Source organism: Podarcis raffonei, chromosome 6 (genome assembly GCF_027172205.1).
Source record: "Podarcis raffonei isolate rPodRaf1 chromosome 6, rPodRaf1.pri, whole genome shotgun sequence".
Classification (NCBI taxonomy): domain Eukaryota; kingdom Metazoa; phylum Chordata; class Lepidosauria; order Squamata; family Lacertidae; genus Podarcis; species Podarcis raffonei.
In genome coordinates, this window is record NC_070607.1 from 38,002,691 (window position 1) to 38,023,339 (window position 20,649).

General features: G+C 41.3%; 1 protein-coding gene across 1 annotated transcript in view; it reads right to left on the reverse strand.

Annotated features, from left to right (window-relative positions):
- PDE4B (phosphodiesterase 4B) overlaps positions 1–20,649 on the reverse strand; it is a 245,354-nt gene that overhangs the window by 204,274 nt on the left and 20,431 nt on the right. Inside the window, exon 2 of the mRNA XM_053392154.1 lies at positions 3,279–3,392. Coding sequence (XP_053248129.1) covers positions 3,279–3,320 — 42 coding nt within the window. The 5' untranslated portion in view covers positions 3,321–3,392. The remainder of the gene's footprint in view (positions 1–3,278; positions 3,393–20,649) is intronic.

A 20,649-nucleotide genomic window follows, 5' to 3' on the forward strand; every position in this document is an offset into this window, starting at 1 on the left:
TTAGATATTTTATTTACACAGGGATTCCATTTCATGAATTAGAATATCAATAATGCTTACAAATACAAAATGGAAATGTACACTGTTCATTCACATGAAAAACAAAAAAAAGTTTCTTAACATATAGTGTGTGTGTGTGTGTGTGTGTGTGTGTGTGTGTGTTTTGATATAGATACAGATAAATAAGCATATTCAACTCTGCACTAATATATTTTGGCAAGCTATGCGATTGGCTTCCAGCTTGTGACTACAACAGTGAAATTACAAAATAGCTGTAAATGTGTAATAAGTCAGTTCAAAATGGTGTTGGGTGCAATTCACCCATCAGCCTAAACAGGTAACTTAAGCACATGCTGAACTCTTTCCTACTAAAATCAAAGGGGCATAATGGCCTGATTCATGTGTCATGCCAAGCCAAAGTTTAACTTCACACAGATATGCAGGCTTCCAGAGAGCAGAATGCAGTTGCTTTGCCACACACCTCTGGTCCTATTTGCTGCTTTGTTGTCATGAACCAAGCCAAGGCATGCTTCGTACAGAGGTGAGGAACCTTTGGCCCATGGGCCAATTTGGGCATGTCAGGAGGTCCAAGCTGGCCATAAGTCCGTTTTCCCAAAACCATACTTACCTGTCCACTAACTGATATGAATTATGAGGTTATCAGGTGGGCAAGGTAGAATTCTGTGTTAACTGCATGCTCCTGTTCCCAGAAGGGATCGGGGTACAGAACCAAAGCAGCAGGATGTAACCCCTGCTCATCCAATGACAAAACAGAGCCTGCTTAAAAAACAACAAACCCCTTCGATTCAGCAGCACCTGACATCATTGTGCCACCGGATAATTAACAGGTCAGTGGCTGTCTACCTGTTAAATATGGCCTGTGAGACTGATCCTGATCTAGGCCCATGGAGCCAGAAAAGTTCCCCACTCTTGATTTGATGTGTCATCCAAACCCAGGCTTGTTTGTAAGCTCTTTCCAAATTAACCATGGGGTGTAACCAAGAAAAAACCTTGTTACTGGTCGTGCTTAGTGAAGAAAAGGCTTGACCGACTGCACAATTTGTGAAGCCAAACAACAGACCAGAATACCATATTGCCCCAAATATAACCTGTACCCACAAATATGCATCTTTAAAATTGAAGGGGGAGGAGAAAAAAAATCCTTGGGCTGCTTCGTAAGGGGGAGCAGTGCCGCTTTGCCGGTGGTCTCCCCGCCATCCTCCTTCTTTCCAGAGGCTCAGGAGCAGCGGGCGAGCTGTGCGCCGTTGCCCCGCACTCCTGGCGGTTCTCTGAGGGAGAGCCGTGCTGCTTTGCCAGCAGCCTCCCCCCCCCCCTTGACGGCTCAGGGGAGGCTTGGGAGCAGCGGGCAGGCTGTGTGCCATTGCCCCGCTCTCCTGGGCTGCTTCCTGGGATGGGGGCACCTTTGTGGGTGGCGTAAGGTCACAAATAAAATAAACAATAAAAATACAGGCACAAATCTTACAGCATCTAGCACAGCACACTGCAACTCCTGCAAGAGGCAGAAAAATAATTAAGTGGTTCACCAAGACCTCAGCAGTTTTCAAGTGGTCCGTGGAATGAAACATTCCACACTTGAACTTTTCCCTGGCAGAATTTGGGGGGGGGGGGACTGTGGCTTACATTCGGGCCAATTTGGTAATACAAGAGCTTCTGAAAGCAATCTTAGTTCCATCACAATAGTTTAAACAATTGGGGAAAGGTCAATAGTTGACTAAAAATATTAAGTAGTAACTTCTTTCTTGTCACTAACATGGCACATTCTTGTAGCTAATAACCTTATATAGCTTTGCTACTTCCCTTTTTTAAAGGGTTGCAATCTACACAAAAGTAAAGTGGGGGAGAGGGGAATTTAGCAGCCTAGTTAAATAATTTTTCTCTCCAACCCCTCATACTTTAAAACTAGTCCAGAATAAATGTGGAAAAAAGAGCACACCAGAGCATGAGAAATTCATGTGGACCTTTTGAACATTAAGAATGTCGGGGGGGGATTCAAACAGGATTTTTGCAGGGTGAGGTATCTCACCTTCCAGTGACCCCCATTTCCCCCCAGGGAAGAACTTATTTTCATAAGGAAATATATATGCTCAATGTTTGAGGTTTGAGACAGAACTCAGCAAAGAGTCCTGGGTGGGGCCCTCCAGCATTGCCAGTCTGGTGGTGCTGGCAGCAGCACTGCGATCAGCACCAGAAAGCTTTGAGATATGGTTTGAAGTTCCCACACTTCTCTGGAGCAACACTAAAAACATAAGAAGAACTCTCTTCTGAAACAGATCAACACCCACAAAGAGAACATGAGTGCAATAGTACTCTTCCACTCATGTCCCCCATAAGTTGGTATTCACAGGCATCCTAATATAATACCTCGGGTTACAGATGCTTCAGGTTACAGACGCAGCTAACCCAGAAATAGTACCTCAGGTTAAGAACTTTGCTTCAGGATGAGAACAGAAATCATGCAGTGGCGGCGTGGCAGCAGCGGGAGGCCCCATTAGCTAAAGTGGTACCTCACGTTAAGAACAGTTTCAGGTTAAGAACAGACCTCCAGAACAAATTAAGTTCTTAACCCGAGGTACCACTGTATATAGTTATCGTGGCTAGTAGCCACTGATAGCCTTAAAGCAGGCATAGGCAAACTCAGCCCTCCAGATGTTTATGGGACTACAACTCCCATCAGCCCTAGCTAACAGGACCAGTGGTCAGGGATGATGGGAGTTGTAGTCCCAAATCATCTGGAAGGCCGACTTTGCCTATGCCTGCCTTAGAGGCTTTGGGGGAAATTAAAACAGTAGGTACAAGCCTGCTGGCACAGGAGACTCAGGGAAGGTGCCAACACAGCAATGGGCATGGAGGCCAAAGATGCTGCATGATGCTACTGGGCCTGCCTTTGTACCAATGCCATTTTCCTCTTAAGCGGGAGCAAATTCTGCACCCAATGCATATAGCTTTATCTCAGCTATGAGCAAGCCAACTTTCAGCTCTCTATGCAGCCCAATATACTGTTTTTCTGCAAAATCATAAATCATGTGTCACAAAGGGCACTGGCACTTCTTGCTGATATATATTTAAAGCAGCAGTAAGTGTGTGACTGGCTGATGTTCTCAAAGAAATGCCTTAATGTAAGTGCCTGTATCTGTTGTGAATAAGAAGTCTTTTAAATAGGAGGCAAAGTAATGAATATAAAAAACAACTGTGTCAACTGGAATGCGAATTAACTAGGTGAAGGTAGCCCCCTGTACATATATAAAACACACACTTACACCATCTGTGGTGACTGTCATCACACTCCTGCTTTTCTTCATGATAGCGATCGAAAATTGTCCCAGTTATGTCAAGCACTCTTCTCAGTGGTGTTTTCCGCCAGACCAATAAACCTAGCAAAAGAGAAGATAATCATATTCTCGCTCCGTGCTGAAGGATCAATCACACATTTTTTCCACAATTGACTCTGCCTTCATATGTGGATTTGTCATGAAAATACTTGGACACAGTAGAACTCCATAAATATAATTATTTTGCAAAATAATTATAGAGTTCCGTTTTGGGAAGGTACATACATACATACATACATACATACATACATACATACTTTTATGTGTCTGCCACCTTTCCACAGTTCAAGCCATGCTCAAGACAGCTTACAAAAGAAAAAGGAATACATAACTACAACATAGCAAAAGTACTCATAAACAATAAATAAAACATAAAACATAAAAAAAATACAAAATACAAAACCAAACTAAACAATTTCCACATCACTCACAGCAAAATCTAAAATAAAAATACAAAAAACCAACAGCAACAACTTCCCCCACCACCAGCCAAACCCCCCAAACATCCCAGCTCCAGAATGCATCATCACATTTTAGATTAAAAAGAAGCAAATGGATTATAAGTTCTTAATTGATCATTACACCATTAATCTATATTTATTCAGCTAAAGTAAGGAAACCATGTGTATTTATCACTTCTCTAGAGTGACTGTAAAAATACTACAGGCCTAAATAATCTTTACAGGTCAATCACCATGATTTTCACTGGATAGAAGGATGGTGCTTAGAAACAATCCATTTCTCACTTTAATCATTTCCTGAAGCCATGCCAAGCCATGTCATTTTAGGACAATCACAGAAAGATTAATTCACACAATAGGAAGAACTTATAGCACCATAACAAGGCACATGCCTTGCACACAAATGGCTCTAGGTTTCAATCCCTGGCATTTCTAGTTAAAAGCTAGCTGTGGTAGGAAAGATCTGCTAAGTCCTTGGAAACCTGTTGACAGAGCAAGCAGTACTGGGTAAGAAAGACCAATAGCGTGACACGGCATAACTCAGCTTCATTATCAATGAACCACCTGAAAGTTCCAGCTCTTTGCAGGATAGGAACTGAATAGTGCCTTCAATTTGTACGAGCACTATAAAACAGGTAAAAAGCTAAAAGGTAAGGAACCCCTGGATGGTTAAGTCTAGTCAAAGGCGACTATGGGGTTGCAGTGCTCATCTAGCTTTTAGGAAAGGGAGCCAGCGTTTGTCCACAGACAGTTTCCCGGGTCATGTGGCCAGCATGACTAAACCGCTAGTGGTGCATGGAGGACCGTGACGAGTGCCAGAGCGCACGGAAACACTGTTTACCTTCCCACCGCAGTGGTACCTATTTATCTACTTGCACTGGCATGCTTTTGAACTGCTACGTTGGCAGGAGCTGGGACAGAGCTGGGACGCAGGTGGCGCTGTGGTCTAAACCACCGAGCCTCTTGGGCTTGCTGATCGGAAGGTCAGCGGTTTGAATCCCCACGATGGGGTGAACTTGGAAACTGGTAACTGATAATGTTGATTCTTTTGAGAGTTCCTGGGTTTCACAACTGTACAAAGAAACAGAAAATCAAAAAGTTTTCTAAAAGATAGAAAATCTGTAGACCTCAAGTCCTTCTAGTGTTGTGAGTTTGACGGGGAGGAAGTAGGCTGTAGGCAGAAACCCTCCATCCCCTGCATCCAGCAAGTGTTGAAATATAAGCTGGGCTAGCTTCCTGTTGAAGTGATTGTCTGGGTGATGGGCCATTAAGGAAAACAAAGGAAAGGGGCTCTGTGGGAGACTGCAAATGGGTGGGTCCCCTGCCCCAACTCATGTTTAGTTAAAAGGACGAAGCCAGAATGAGAGTAGAGTGGCAGTGATATATGCTCTAGAAGTAAAGCAACAAGCTGGAGAGAGAATCAGAGCAATATCTGAGAGCAATGTTCAACTTCTGTTTGAATCCAAGACTGTGGCTGTGGAAGAAACAATACCCTTTTGGGTGTTAATGCTATGAACCCCTCCATCATAGGCTCAGGCTGAATGTATGTGTAAAAAAACCAAAGCATATATCATAAAGACATCACAGTCTCTGCTGTGCCTCATTCCCAAAAGAAAACATGAACGCTGGGCAAGTGCTGGAACTCCTAGACTATCGTACCACTTGAAGATTGCGGTGGTGTGTGCAACACCATTTCTCATGAGAACCGGTGCAGCAGGAACATACATTTCTCCATAAATACCCTGCAGAACATCTCTTTCTTCTAGAAGCAATGTGCAGTGAAGCAACAATGTGGTCCCTCTTGACTCTCTACACATAACATATAAAACTGACTGAAGAAATGAATATGAATCCAATTATTGGATATCTGTGCTGAGGCATACGTGGGCTATGAGTGCCCAACAGCAGCTTTCCACAGAGGCCCTTTGATCTAACAAATCAATGCAGTAGCTCAACGCTTACATAATTCCTTCAAGATATGAATATACATCCTTTGGATTCCCCCATACACACCTCCAACACAGAGTTCAGTAAACAAAAACAAAAACAAATAAACACACTGACACTCAGAATCTCCAGAGACAATAAGAGGAAAACCAAGCTACAGGACAATTTTTAAACAACAAACTGCAGTGACTAATCAGATTTTGAACACCAACCAACCAATAGCCTTATATCAAGTCCTCTTGTCAGAGAATAAGCAACGGTCACTTCTCAGCACACTGCAGAATGCCATGCATGCTCTTCCCTCACATATGAAACCCTGACTTTAAACGACATATAAAAACAGAAGCAATCCAATTAAATGCAAGTAAACTTCATATCCAGAAGAGACCGTTCTTTTAACTGAAGAAAGTGACTTCCTGTATTTTCAGTCTCTTTCATAGTCCAGCCATTTTCCTGTGGCTGAGAACTAGAATTTATGGGTTGTACCCAATGCTGTACCAGTGGGGTTCCAACTCTCTGGATCTGACTCTGTGGGCATGTGGGGGCTGGAGGGGGAGAGGAAGAGGAAGTTCAGAATTCCCTTACAGCAGATGAGTTACAATGTTGGCTATGACCCAATGTTTGGAGCCTTGACGTCTAGCTGAGTAAAGAGTGCTCTTTTTTGTTGAATAGAGGCTGTTCAAGTTTGCCATTGATTATGAACTATACATTTCAAAAGAAAACCCTAGTTGCATTACACACCAGTTTCTCAAAGATTGTGCTTGAAGCACTTAAATTGCTGGGTACATCTAAGATCACAACTTAGAAATCTTGATGAAGATCTGAGCTTCATCAATGGCAAATGGACACACTGACCTTCGGCAATTTGGCATTTTTCTCCATTAGCTGGAAGTTAGCACATATGAAGACAACTCTGGATCCATTTAGCATTTGAGAGATGGGCAACTCATGTAATGTCTCTATTTCTGCTGCAGCAACCTGGAACATCAAGTCAGGGATCTGGGTCACCATAAGAGATTGTGTTTATGCCATTATGTTTTCACCAGGAACCAATGAAGCCCAGATATTCAAATGGCATGAGTAGTTCTCCCAATCTGCCATATTAAGCTTGAGATCATTATCTGATATTTTAACTGTAATAACTGCCTATTTGGCTTAATTGCTCACATTATTCAAATTCTATGACTGGGCCCACATGGGCAGTGACCATTCCTATTGTGCTGCCTGATCATGTGATCCAGAGTAACCTTTTCATTTCTCTCATTGCAAGACTGACCTATTTTTAGGTCTGTCAGCTACATCTAATGCCAAATAATTTCTTCATGGCTTATTTACTAGCAACTTATAGAGAGCAGCACTCTTTGGTGTGTGACATCACCATCAAATTTATGCTTCATATCTTGTGTACTTGACCCCAAATCTCAGTCATTGAAGAAAATGTATTTCAGCCAATCAGATAAAACAAGGGTCCTTGTATGCTCTCTAGAAACTCCAAAATATTAGTTACTTTCAGCACTCATATTACAGTTCATATTAGTTACTTTCAGCACTCTTTTTTTTGTTAATTTTATTAAATATTTTATTAAGGATTTTCTTGTTTTACAGAAGTAAGTGTAATGCCTCGTATTTTTTTCCCCATGTAACATTTTTACAAATCCGTTTCATTTGTTGAGGCATTAGGGGGAGAAGAAAAAAAGGGGGAGGGGGGAGGGAGGGAAGATGGATGGGGGTGGGGTCGGGTGGCGATGTTTCTATTATGCTTAATGTATGTAGAGTTTGGTGTCAGTGTTGCTTGTGTTGTTCACTTGTGTTCCTTTGGTGGTGAGAGAGGTTGGGGTTGGCCTAGGGTGTGATTGTTTGTTTGTGATTGGCTGTGGTGAACTTTGTTTTCGTGTGTGAGTGGGGTGGGTGGGTGTTTTGGATCAGGTTAGCCATATTGATTTGTATGCTGTTGGTGGATTATTGTCATTGTCTTGTTGGGCTGTGTATGTGATAAAGGGGAGCCATACCGGGGTGAAGGCGTCTTCTTCTGTTTGTCCCCGTGTCAGTTTCAGTTTATTGGTTAATTTTTCTAGTAGGGCTGTTTCCCATACTATTTGGTACCATTGGTCCATGCTTACTCCTGACAGGTCTCTCCAGTGTCTGGTTATGGTGTTTCTGGCTGCTGAAAGTAGGTGGGTTATGAGTTCTTTGTGGTGTAAATGGGCATTGTTGTCTTGGAAGATGTTTAGTAGGGCCAATTCTGCGGTGCTTAGTTATTTTAGTTAGTTAACTTGCTTAGTTATAGTTAATAGTTAATATATATAGTTTTATATATATATATATATATATATATATATATATATATATATATATATATATATATAGTATATAGTTAGTTAACTTGCTTAGTTATTTTACATATTTCTCGTATGGCTGTTGTCCAGAATAGTTGGATTTTGGGACACTCCCACCACATGTGGAGGTATGTGCCTGTGGAGGTGCACCCTCTCCAGCATTTTGGTGAGGTTCCTGGGCGTATTAGCGCTAGTTTCCTTGGTGTTAGGTACCACCTGTAGGTGAGTTTCAGTGTGAGTTCTTTTCTTTTCGTTGATATGGATTTAAAGGGGGGTTTAGACCACATTCTGGTCCATTGAGTGGGGTTAATCTCATAGCCTATGTCATTCTCCCATTGTTTTTTGATTGCGTCTAAGGGGATTTGTGGGATTTTGGAGTAGTATTTTGTATATTGAGGATACCGCCTCTTTACCGTTTCCCTTTGTTGTTAGGAGGAGGTTTTCGAAGGTTGTCAGGGGCCTAGTTGCTGCTGATTTTACTGTTGGGTTGTTTAAGAGGGCATGTAGTTGGTGTTGTCTTAACCAGGGCATTTGGGTGTCTTCTAGTTTGTCTTGTATTTCTTGTGTTGACAAAGGTTTGTTATTTTTATAAAAGTCTATTAGGCGATATAAGCCTTTGGTTCGCCAGGTTTTTATCTGGAGGTTTTGTGCTGCATGGCGGAATAAAAAAAAACCCACCTGATCAGTCTACACTTAAAAACAGAAAGTATGGTAATTTCTTAACTCAATTTGATTTTAGAAAACAGCAACATAACCAGCTGATGAAAACAAGAGTGCAACACTGTCTTTTTAGTGTTTGTTAAAAAATAATAATCATAGTTTTCTGTTGCTAGAGGTCAGTACTCAGAACAAGATGACTCAATGCTCATTACCTACCTCCTTTTCAACATGTCAAATTTCATTAATTCCAACAGAGAGAAACTATTATCCACACCTAGTTTTAAAGTAAGATTATTATCACCTCTAAATTATGGACAGCATGTTCTGAAGGACCAATTTACTGCAGTCATAATTGTTTTGTTTGGATTTTGTCTGAAGCAGATACAGGATGACAGGTTTGTAATTACAGAGACCAAACTGTATTTCTGATCCTATAAAGATTCCTATCTTTTCGGTGGGGGGAGGGGGAGACTACTGCCTATTCAATAGGTTAGAGAAGAGAGTTCTGTGGGGTTTTGGAGGGCATTCAACTTTAAAAAATAAATAATGGTGAGAAAAAAACAAATATGCTTTTAGAAGGAAATGATACTGATCACTGCAACAAACTCTTACAGACAAACCAAAACAGATGATTCAGGGATAAAAAGCAGAGTCCTGAGAGTGAATTAAGGGGAAAAGCTTTTAGGAAGCAACAAATGGATGAAAGAGATTATCCAGTCACACAGATGTAATTATATCACTTGTCAGCTGGGATCACACTGAAACCATCCAATTTCCTGAGCGATCAGCAGCACTTTAGGATCTGCTAGCAACTTTTAACAAAGTAAACGGGTAGTATAGTCCAAATCTAAAATCAGCTGCTTTGCACACATGGAAGAAGCAGGTTCTCAGAAACTGTGTCTTCATGTAAAATTGCTGAAAATTTTAAAACTAAAGTACATCCAGTTATTTCAAACTTTTTTTATATAAACAAAGACTTGTTTCCTTAATTCTATTCATAGTTTTAAAGGTTTGAACAATTATAAAAGGTTTGAACAATTATAAATTTTAAAGGTTTGAACAATTATAAATTTGCTCAATAGCTCAAATAAGGAAAGTTGTGAATTAGACATAGATTCCCTGCAGGATAGTAGCTGTTCATTGGGAAGGGGCAACAGCAGGTGGTTTCAGTTAGGACACAGACTCAAAACAGCACATAATCCTCATTTCATTATGCTGGACGACCAACATGGTGTTGCAATTTGGTACAAAGCTCCCAGATTTGCTTATTTTCCTCGGTCTGACCCAATTGTTAAGAGGGCAGGTCAACACATTTGGAAACAAAGATCTTACACCTTTGACAAGCCTACATAGTACGACAGGCCCGTTTCATTTATGGTAATAGCCAGGCAAGTCATGTGATGCATTGCTATTGCAGGAAACAATGGTCTTATTCCAGTGCCAGGTGAAAATGTTCCTCTTCTTGTAGGCCTTTAGCTAATTAAACCATCTATGGCCTTTTAATGGTTGGACAGTGTTCTCAAAGCTACCAACATGAGTTTGACCAAACTGCGGGAGGCAGTGGAAGACAGAAGAGCCTGGTGTGCTCTGGTCCATGGGGTCACGAAGAGTCAGACACGACTAAACAACAACATAGGTAAAGGTACCCCTGCCCGTTCGGGCCAGTCTTGCCAGACTCTAGGGTTGTGCGCTCATCTCACTCTATAGGCCGGGAGCCACAACTCTGGGGTTGTGCACTCATTTCACTCTATTGGCCAGGAGCCAGCGCTGTCCGCAGACACTTCCGGGTCACGTGGCCAGTGTGACAAGCTGCATCTGGCGAGCCAGCGCAGCACACGGAACGCCGTTTACCTTCCCGCTAGTAAGTGGTCCCTATTTATCTACTTGCACCCGGGGGTGCTTTCGAACTGCTAGGTTGGCAAGCGCTGGGACCGAACGACGGGAGCGCACCCCGCCGCGGGGATTCGAACCGCCGACCATGCGATCGGCAAGTCCTAGGCGCTGAGGTTTTACCCACAGCGCCACCCACGTCCCTATACAGATACAAATACAGATAAATAAGCATATTCAATTCTGCACTAATATATTTTGGCAAGCTGTGTGAAATAACAACAACAATAACAACAACAACAATGATCTTTTAAACTGTGAGGGGTATTGCTTTTGTTTGTTACTATGTTATGCATTTTTGTGTTTTTAGATTGTAAACCACCTTGAGATCCTTGGATGAAGGACTGTGGTAACAACAACAACTACTACTACTACTACTTCTTCATATCTATGGCTTCTCTCTCTCACACACACACCATCAGCTTCCATTAGGGAGTCTCCTACTTTGATGTCACAATGGTTAGAGGACTGTAAAGATAAATCTCTCCCCCTGCCGCCGGAATCAAATCATTAAAAATGAGTATAACATATTTAGTCTCCTTTGGAAATTCCAGTAACTCTTTCGATCTTTCAGAGAAGGTACAATTATACTGCCATTGGTTTTCATTTTCTCCAAACATGATGGGAAAATCTATATTAATTTAAACGTGTTACATTGCTTCTTGACACAAGGTTTAAATTTTTGTGCAGAGCTAAACTGAAAGTGCAAGTAATTCTTTCAGTATTCTGACAATGAAAGCATAACTCTACCGAGATTTTTTTTAAAACATTTACTTGTCAATGAGTTAAAATGCATGTCTAAGAGATAAAAGGTATTTTTTAAAAAAACTTTATAGTTTTTGAGTATTGTGTTATTTATGAACTAGAAATGTGTATGATTAGCGATTTAAATGCTCTGCATTCTAAGAAGGCCAAAGGTCAGTGGCTACAACCCAGAGAACCATGTGGGGAGTATTGTTTTCTCTTTTGTTCTGCAGGAAAAAGACTTTAAAAGGTGCCTTTAAAGAACCACTCAAAGGTTGGGATACTGAGGTTGATCCACACGACTTCCCCTCAATCAGCACCCACCTCACTTCTTTTCAACAGTAAATTCTAATGTGCCATTTCATGAGATGATCTGAATTAGGAAAATAATCCAACCCCAAATTATATGTCATTCTGAAGCTGGACACAGTGCAGCAGGCTGTTATGTTGGGCAGTCAAGTCAAAAGTTTCCTCCCTCCCTCCTCCTCTTCTCCACAGCCTCTGCTTCTTGCATTTCTCTCATTTGCTAAATTCATGCCCATTTTTTTGCTCCGTTTTGCTCCATCTCTACTTTATTCAAACCTCTGTGTTGTTTAGAACCATTGTTTTCCTCTACTGCGGTGCAACCTGCTTTCTCCTCACCCTGATTTCCTGCAAATCCAGGGCTGCGATGCAGGACTATAATTCCTCCAGTGGGGCTGCATGATGACAGCCTTACATTTTCATGTATATAGGAAGGAAGGAAGAATGGTTTGCTAAAACTAGCTTTGGAATTGGGGGGGGGGGATGCAGCATTGTTGCATTTGGACCTGAATGTGTAAATGGAAAGCTGCTGGTTATAATAATAATTGCAAATTCCAACATTGTGCACTGGCAATTTCTATCAAGGTGAGTATAAAACATTTGGAGCTTACTCTCCACAGCTTTTAAACCATTACTTTTTCCTGCTATACCCAGACATGCTCCCAAGACTAAGTCTCAATGAGTGCATACATATTAATAGTCACCATTCCAGGACACTGCATAATTATCACACAGAAATAAGAAAAACTACCTTCGATTTCCAGAATATCCTTTCCTCATTCCGACATGCAAGTTACAGTGAAGGGTGTTGAGTAAAGAGTAACTGGAGTGCCATTTGATAAATTTCAAAAGGAGCATGTAGATGTTCCGGTAACCAAATCCTATTAGTAGCTACAGATATGATGACAGACAAAGCAATTTGTGCCAAGAAGGATAAATTATGAAATAGCATCTATTTTAGGAGGATTTGTTGCTTTTCTCCCACCCACCTCCCAATGTTTATTTAGGGCACTTCCCTACATCAGTTTCCCCACCAATGACAGCAGCAAATATGCTAAGACTAGAAGCAATTTGCTGGGAACAAGCTGATGGTTCGTAGTACACTGCCATGGCCACTCACACAAGCTGTGGGTGCTGCCCGTGTAACTAACTGGACGTCACATGAGGAAACAGGATGTCGCTGTGGGAGATTTCAACAGTAAAACATAACAAATCATGTCTGCTTGTTAGTATATGAAAGGATTAAGGACCACAGAGGTTTAAGTGCTACAGTAGGCTCAGTTAGGTCACACCCCCTCTTCTCCTGAGAGGAAATAAAGCATATTTACTGTTTCCTCTCCCCCTCTTTGCTGCAATGACTTTTCTTAGCAGTCCTGGCCAACTTAAGTTCCCTTAGTTTTTTTCTCTCCTTCTCCTCAACCAACATTTTGTCTTACTTTTCAAACCACAGTACTCTCAGGTTTTCTCTTTCTGTCCCAGTTTCAAAGACGACACAAATGATAGCTTGGAAATTGTAAGGGTGCCTATAGTAGAGCCGATTTGCTCTTTATCGACCAGGAATTCAGTGCAAAACTGCATAGCAGTGTCTATACCTGTGTCTTGGCAATTTCATGAGGCATGGATCTTTAAATTCATGATGCAGGGGTAACTTAATTGGCAAAGTAAAGGAAACTGCTGAAATAGCATTGAGTTCCTAGAGACTCCCATATGCCAACTTTCAGGTTTCATGAAGGACAGGAATGAAGATGAAGCTCTTAAAAAAAAGCCAATGACAGAGATAAAGCAATATCCCCCCCCCCAAAAAAAAAATCAGTGGCAAATAGCTACCATTCATCACACCACCTACCTGCTATTTCTATTCACCAACAGGAAGTCAATTATTCTTTTATACAGATAACCCTCAGCGCTAAACATTCCTGCACTGAAGTGACTCATGAGAACAAATTACAAAGCTATTTCTGAAAAGAAAGAAAGAAAATGTGGCAATCTATGGCTGGGACTGACAAAACTATAAAAACCTGCAGATTTCTCTTATACAAAAAAATAAACCACCATTCCTCCCTGTGAGTGATCTATAGACTTGCTGGGAGTCTTGTCAGGCTAGTTACAGACTGTGTGACACCGTTAATTGAACGGAAAAGGACACCGTATTCCTAGGGGTGGGGAGAGCTGTTTCCTGGCGAACAGCTTCAAGCCTCAATCTGGACACAGTTCTCATTTTCCAGCAAAGCTTCACTGTGTAGGCCTACCTCATGCTGCATCTTTCTGTTCGCAACTTAAACAAGATGGCAGCAGATGAACTGTGACCTTTACAAAATATAACTTCTCCCAAATATGTATAGCAATTAGCAGCTTTAAGTCACGGAACTTAGTTGGGAGTCTTCGGGACCTCTAGATTTCTCAGGCAGCAACCTAGCTCAGTGACAGAGCAGAATGAAAATGGAGTTCTATCTACTGTTAGCCTCCCTGTCTTCTGCCCTACCAGTCCCATTCGGCACCAAGAAAGCAAAGCTTTTGTTTTTATTTCTTAGGGGAATGTGGCTGAGAGGAATTTACTACTCCAAAGCTGAACATAGACCCTACCCTGATACTGGGAGCCCTAGATACCTGTTGCAATTGTTGACAGGCATAGTTGTTGGTTCTTTTCCCACTCAGTAGCAATCTGAAGGGGAAAGTATTGGCTGTTGTTAATTGCTGCTGCTGCTGTTTATTAAGTTATTAAATCCATAGATCTGAGGGTGGTTCAGAACATAAAACTGCAATATAAAACCACAAAATACATAGTAAAAATAAGAACAACAGCAAACCAAAAATCAGTGGCGTAGCGTGGGGGGTGCAGGGGGGGCCGGCCGCACCGGGCGCAACATCTGGGGGTTAGGGTTAGGGGTGCAAATCCACGGGTTAGGGGGCGCAAATTACTTGCCTTGCCCCGGGTGCTGACAACCCACACTACGCCACTGCCAAAAATCCCCTTTCCCAAAACACATTTAAAAGAGGACCGGATGCCAATCACCCAAAGGCCTGGTCGAAGTGAACATTTTCATCTAGCACCTGAAGACCAAAAGCACGCAAAGGGGGTGTAAGGGGAGACAGACCTAAAACTAGATAAAGATGGCATCAAGTTGCCTCCTTGAGGAGAGTATTCCACAAGCAGGAGATCACTGTTCCCATGTTGTCATGAGAACTGTTGTCACTTTCTGAACCTCACCAACAGGGCAATATTTTGCATGCAGCAGAAGGTTCTGGGTTCAATCTTTTGCATTTCCACTAAAACCAGTGGTTTGAATCAATATAAAACAGCTTCTTGTATTTGTACAGCTACAGTGTGATCTCTCAGGGCAGTGTGATCTCTCAGATTACACAAGCCGACTGGTTACTTTTAACAAGCAGATTATAAAAAAAAAGCACCCCCAACTCACATTGCTTCTAATGGATTTCAAAGCACAAATCATCTACATTTTACAGATAAGGGGAATTAGGGCAGAAAGAGATTAAGGAACTTGCCCAAGGTCACACATAAGCAACCCCAACGGGGACTGTGCCAGTGAAGCACTATATGGAGATCAAACTGCCAATACCGGCTTCAGAAATGCTCATAAAAAGAATAAATAAATAAATCTGAGGCTATTACCAATAAATAAATAAAAATGCCAACGAGAAATATGCAAATGTGATAATGCATTCAGAAATTATCTCTACCCATCTATCTGTCTATCTGTCTGTCTATCTGCTTAGAATACACAACATTCACCGGAAGATATGAAAACCATGTTCAGAAGAGCTGGTTTTCTTCATATTCGTTTTTTAAAGAAGGGATAACACTATTTTAAAAAAATATTTTATTGGGGAGATGTTGAGAACATCCCATGGCATGTGTCCTCAGAACACCTGGGAAGCAATATTTTGTGTAAAAGTCCTGATCAGTCTACGAGCAGGCAATTGAAAAGTTCTCTGGTTTTCAAAAATTCTACGCATATCCATAGACAATATATATTGTGTTTGATCTGCAAAGGATACCGTTTCCCCCCTCCTCCCAAAAAGGTTTGGCACAGAAATAGCATCCCGATCTCTCACAAATGCTCCTTCATAGCAATAAAGCTCTGGACATGACATCTCTTTTATTCTTGTACTCCGTGTGAAACAAGCCAGATGGTAGCTTATAATCAGCAGCATCCTTAAGTGATATAAATATAGGACATTTCTAAAGTTACCTTTGTCTACAAAACTATCAGTTTTGTCTTGCTGCTTCACACTGTTCTTTTGTAGGTGTATTATTTATATGCTTTTGCAGACCTCTGCTCCAATTTCTTCCATTCAATATTCTTAAATAATAATAAAAAACACCTTTGCATATGAATGGGGCTGTACAGGAAAGCACTTAAGGTCACACTGCAGCAAGGAATGGAAAGTACAGCAATGGGTGCACCGATGAATATGCACACAATGAACAGGGCAAATAATTCTAGAAGCATCAGATAAAAAGAAGGGCTTTTGCATTTCCAGTGCTTACTTTATATCTCCATCGACACTCCAGCATGCTCTGCCATTAAGGATCTTTCCCCCACCCTTAACTAAGAGTACCTGACTTGTAAGCCTTTCTCCACAGAAAAAATTATTTCTAACAATGCCGTTTCCTGAACTTGAGTGGGGGAACCCTGATCCCCTCCAGTGAGGCTGAATGGAGCCACCAACACAGGCCTGTTGTGTATGGTGATGAGGCAGAAGGTGAGGGGTAGCCTGAAGCTGGTGCAATGACTGGGCCTTGACTGAGTCTGATGTCGTTACTTGAATGTAGCAGGGCCAACTAGGGATCAAATATATTGTTGGAATGTCGCATTTGGGGTTTTCCCAGTGACTGCCTCCAGTGGCGATCACATGGCCGGCAGTCCTACCCACTCCCACATTCCTCAGGCAGAAGGAGAGAGGCGACAATGGCATCAATCCACAGGCAGTAGTTGGTGTGAGGCTGGGAGGGCAGAGGTAGTAGAATACCCTCCTCAAACCAACACACACACACAGAGAGAGAGAGAGAGAGAGAGAGAGAGAGAGAGAGAGAAGAATTTGAATTACAGTGGTACCTCGGGGTGCGAATGGGATCCATTCCGGAGTCCCGTTCGCATCCAGAAGCAAATGTAACTAGCGACGGCACGTCTGCGCACACACACGTCACATTTTGCCACTTCTGCGCATGCGCGTGACATCACTTTGAGCGTCTGCGCATGCACGAGTGGCGAAACCCAGAAGTAACGTGCTCCGTTACTTCCGGGTTGCCGCGGCGCGCAACTCGAACGCGCTCAACATGAAGCATATTCAACCCGAGGTATGACTGTACTCTACAAGGCATATTTTTTTATGGCAGAGGCAAATTTCTAAACCTTCTCTAGCTTTATATCCTTTTTAAGGAAGCGAAGAAAAGATAAATTTTCAAAGACCAAGAATTCAAATAAGCACAAGGCCATCCTGTGTGTGGTTACAACTTTCAAAAACAAAATAGAATTTAAATATATATATATTAGTTTGACCTACTCCAGGTGGGTAAGCTATCACAGAGAAGGCCTTTTTGTTAGTGGCATCCCAGTTATGGAACAGTCTTCAAAGGAATTCTCGACGGATGCCATCTTTATGGGGTTTTGGCACCTGGTTCAATCAGGTCTTTTAAACAACTTATGTATGAGTTTCTTTTTAAAAATCTGTGTTTTGACTTTAGGAGGTGCCATGAGTTTTGTTTTTGTTGTATGTGTATTGATTTTATGTCTTACTTTGTATTAAATTATTGGATTTTTTTACTTATTTTAAGTCTCTCAGAAAACTTTACGTTATAGCATGGTGTACAAGTGCTATATATAAACAAATACATTTTACAGGGGCTCCAGGCAACAAGTTAGTTAGTTTATGTCCCAGATTAATCCATCACAGACTCTTTAGTATTTGCAGATAATCTTCTCTTACTCAAGGATCAAGCCTTGAATTACTTTCAGACTTAGGTTGTGGAGAATTTTACTCTCTACTAAAATCCTTTTCAAACAAATTGCCTTCACTTCCATGTACAATAGCATGCACCAAGTCCTACTTCAATAAACTATTTCCCATATATAATTATGTAGCCACTACAAAATTAGTACCAGATAGCATATTTTTGTGCCTTATAATTCGGTCATCTTTTTACCTCAGATAAGCCCTAAACCATCTTGACAGCCTGCAAAAAATCCCCAACTCTTTAATTGCTGCATGGTCTGGCAACAACTAAATAGTAAACAATCTCCCCAAAAGCTAGATTCATGCAATTGTTGTTCAGAGCCTCATGATCTTATTATTGAACATCTAGAAAGAGCAACAGGAGTTTTTGATGCTGACTTCAACAGGAGAGGAACTGCATATAGTAACATACATGCAAAAAAAAAATCTGTAAACCCATTACAATTTTTATAAATGTTTAGTTGTTATGTAAATACTTTAAGCAGCAATTACATTTGTAGCAGGCAGGACCTGAGAAGCAGTTTAATGTTATAAGAATGTTATAAGTGCTCCCAACTGTGTGTTTGCCATGCTCAAATTACTATGAGTGTATGGGTTCTCTGGATGTTAGAGGTCTCTAGAACAGTGATGGGGGAACATCTGGTCCTCCAGATGTTGCTGGACTACAATTCCCATCATCCCAGACTACCGGCTATGGTGGCTGGGACAGGATAGAGTTGGAGTTCAACATATCTAGAGCAGGGTTTCCCAAACTTAGGTCTCCAACTGTTTTTGGATAACATCTCCCATCATCCCTAGCTAGCAGGACCAGTGGTTAGGGATGATGCAAAACCAGCTGGAGACCCAAGTTTGGGAAACTCTGATCAAGAGCATTGTGAATTCCCCAATCCTGCTCTAGGGTGTTTCCTTATTCGGTGGGGGGGATACACTCTTCAGATTTTATTCTATCCCTGCTACCAATTGGTATACACTGTTATCTTGTTTTTCAAATTGCAAGGAAGGAAACGCTGCTGAAGAAAGCTAGCTATTGCAGCTCAGTATAGAATCTTCAATTAATATTTCAGATGCAAAGAAACGTTATCCAGAAACTATTGTGCACAAGCCAACACACGAAATACTTCAGAAAGGGACCAGCATTAAATATGAGAAACTTGCATTGCCAATCTATTTGCTTCTTAAGCTCTGGGAATAGGAGGGGAAATAAAGAATTCTCTGATCTTCCCCCATGAAGTTATGTGAATAGCAGGGTAGGATAAAGACAGTCACGTGTGCTATACAATTCAGACCAGGTAAGCTACTCCTACTGGGATTCTAGGAACTTTCAATGTAACATCATGAAAGACTCTTATTAAAATCCTTTCAGACAATAAATCGCATCGGTTGGTATTGTATCATCAAGAACCTGCATTTATATCCCATTCTCTAAAGCACAGTGAAAATGTAAAGCTACTCAGAACAGAAAGAGTGAAACCAGACGTGAGTATAAATGTGCTTCCTCTTATGCCTCCCCCCTCTTGCACCTAAATGGCTATGCTCCACTCGACTCAGGTTTAGCATCACCTTTCCCTAGTGTTAATCCTCATTAAAATGCGCCAAGGGATATTTATTATTTCTACCGTTTATTTAATTTGCATAATGCCCTTTATCCAAAGATTACAGGGCAGTTCACAACATAAAAATACAAAATGAGAATACATAATACATAATAAAACAAAACACATTTAAAAGGCCCTAGAATGTTTAAATGGCCCAAGGCTTGGTTTTAGAGAAACGGTTTTGCCTGACTCCTAAAGATATGCAATCAAGGCACCAGGTGAGTCTTCCTGGGGAGAGCATTCCACAAATGGGGAGCCACCACAGAAAAGGCCTGTTCACCACACCCTGGACCTCTCCCATAGGAGGCACACAAAGAAGGGCCTCAGGTAATGATTGCAGGGTCTGGGTTGGTTCATATGGGAAAATACAGTCCTTGAGGTCCTGAGCTGTAAAGGCTTTATAATCTTGGGGCCAAACTATAAAAGGATCCACACTACCTCGAAAAACTCTGCCGGACAGCACAATGAGGATATAATGGAGGCTGTTTAGGATATTCCTAAACTGCTTTTGTTAAGAGCCTGTGTTAAATCAGATGCATTAGTCACATCACAGCAATGGACCAGATGGTATGGAAAATACTTAGAATTTAATCAGAGCTGAATGACAGCCATACTAAGCTGTCCTTAGGAACAAAACAAAACAAAAAATGCTTTGAGATATAGAAGCCGCTTTTTAATTTTAAATGTTTAAATGTTTGGAGTTACTGGTGTGAACTGGGGATATTCCTTGGTTGTATATCCTCTGGAAGTCTTTCAAGGCAATTGTTAAAAAATATTGCAGAACACAGTTATACCTTTAAACAAGAAAAGTACACTTATATTATAGCTGCAACACAAACATAGCAACTCAAGACCTTTTGTTTCTCAAACAGAACAACAATTTTCTTTAAACTGCTGGATTTTAAAGGTTAGCTTCTTGAAAACTACGTATTATTTCTGTTATGGTGAATTAAAAACCTTTAGATGCACAGCACCCTACAGTGAGGCAACAGTGTCAGCTAAATAATCCATAAGTCACAGTAGGACTCATTAAGGAATCACACATCAGAAGAAGCTGGCCCAGGTATTCCTGCCAGAAGCATTCCAAGAAAAGTAGCAGTTCTGCTTACTTAGAGACACAAACCTGAAACACACAAATTAAGTGTTCTGCATTTTGACCTTCAAAGTGATACACTCTTTTAAATGCTATTGACTACTCCTGCTCTTCATATATACAGTGTGAGTTCATGAAACACATTATCAATTTTTATCCTGGGAAAATGTCAAATTGCTTAAAGGTTGTTTCCAAGAAATGGTCTGAGGGCAGCCAACACTTTTCTAGGGATGAGACGAAGCATCTCTGGTCCTTAAAACTGCATGGATGATGATCAACTGACTAGGGAGCATA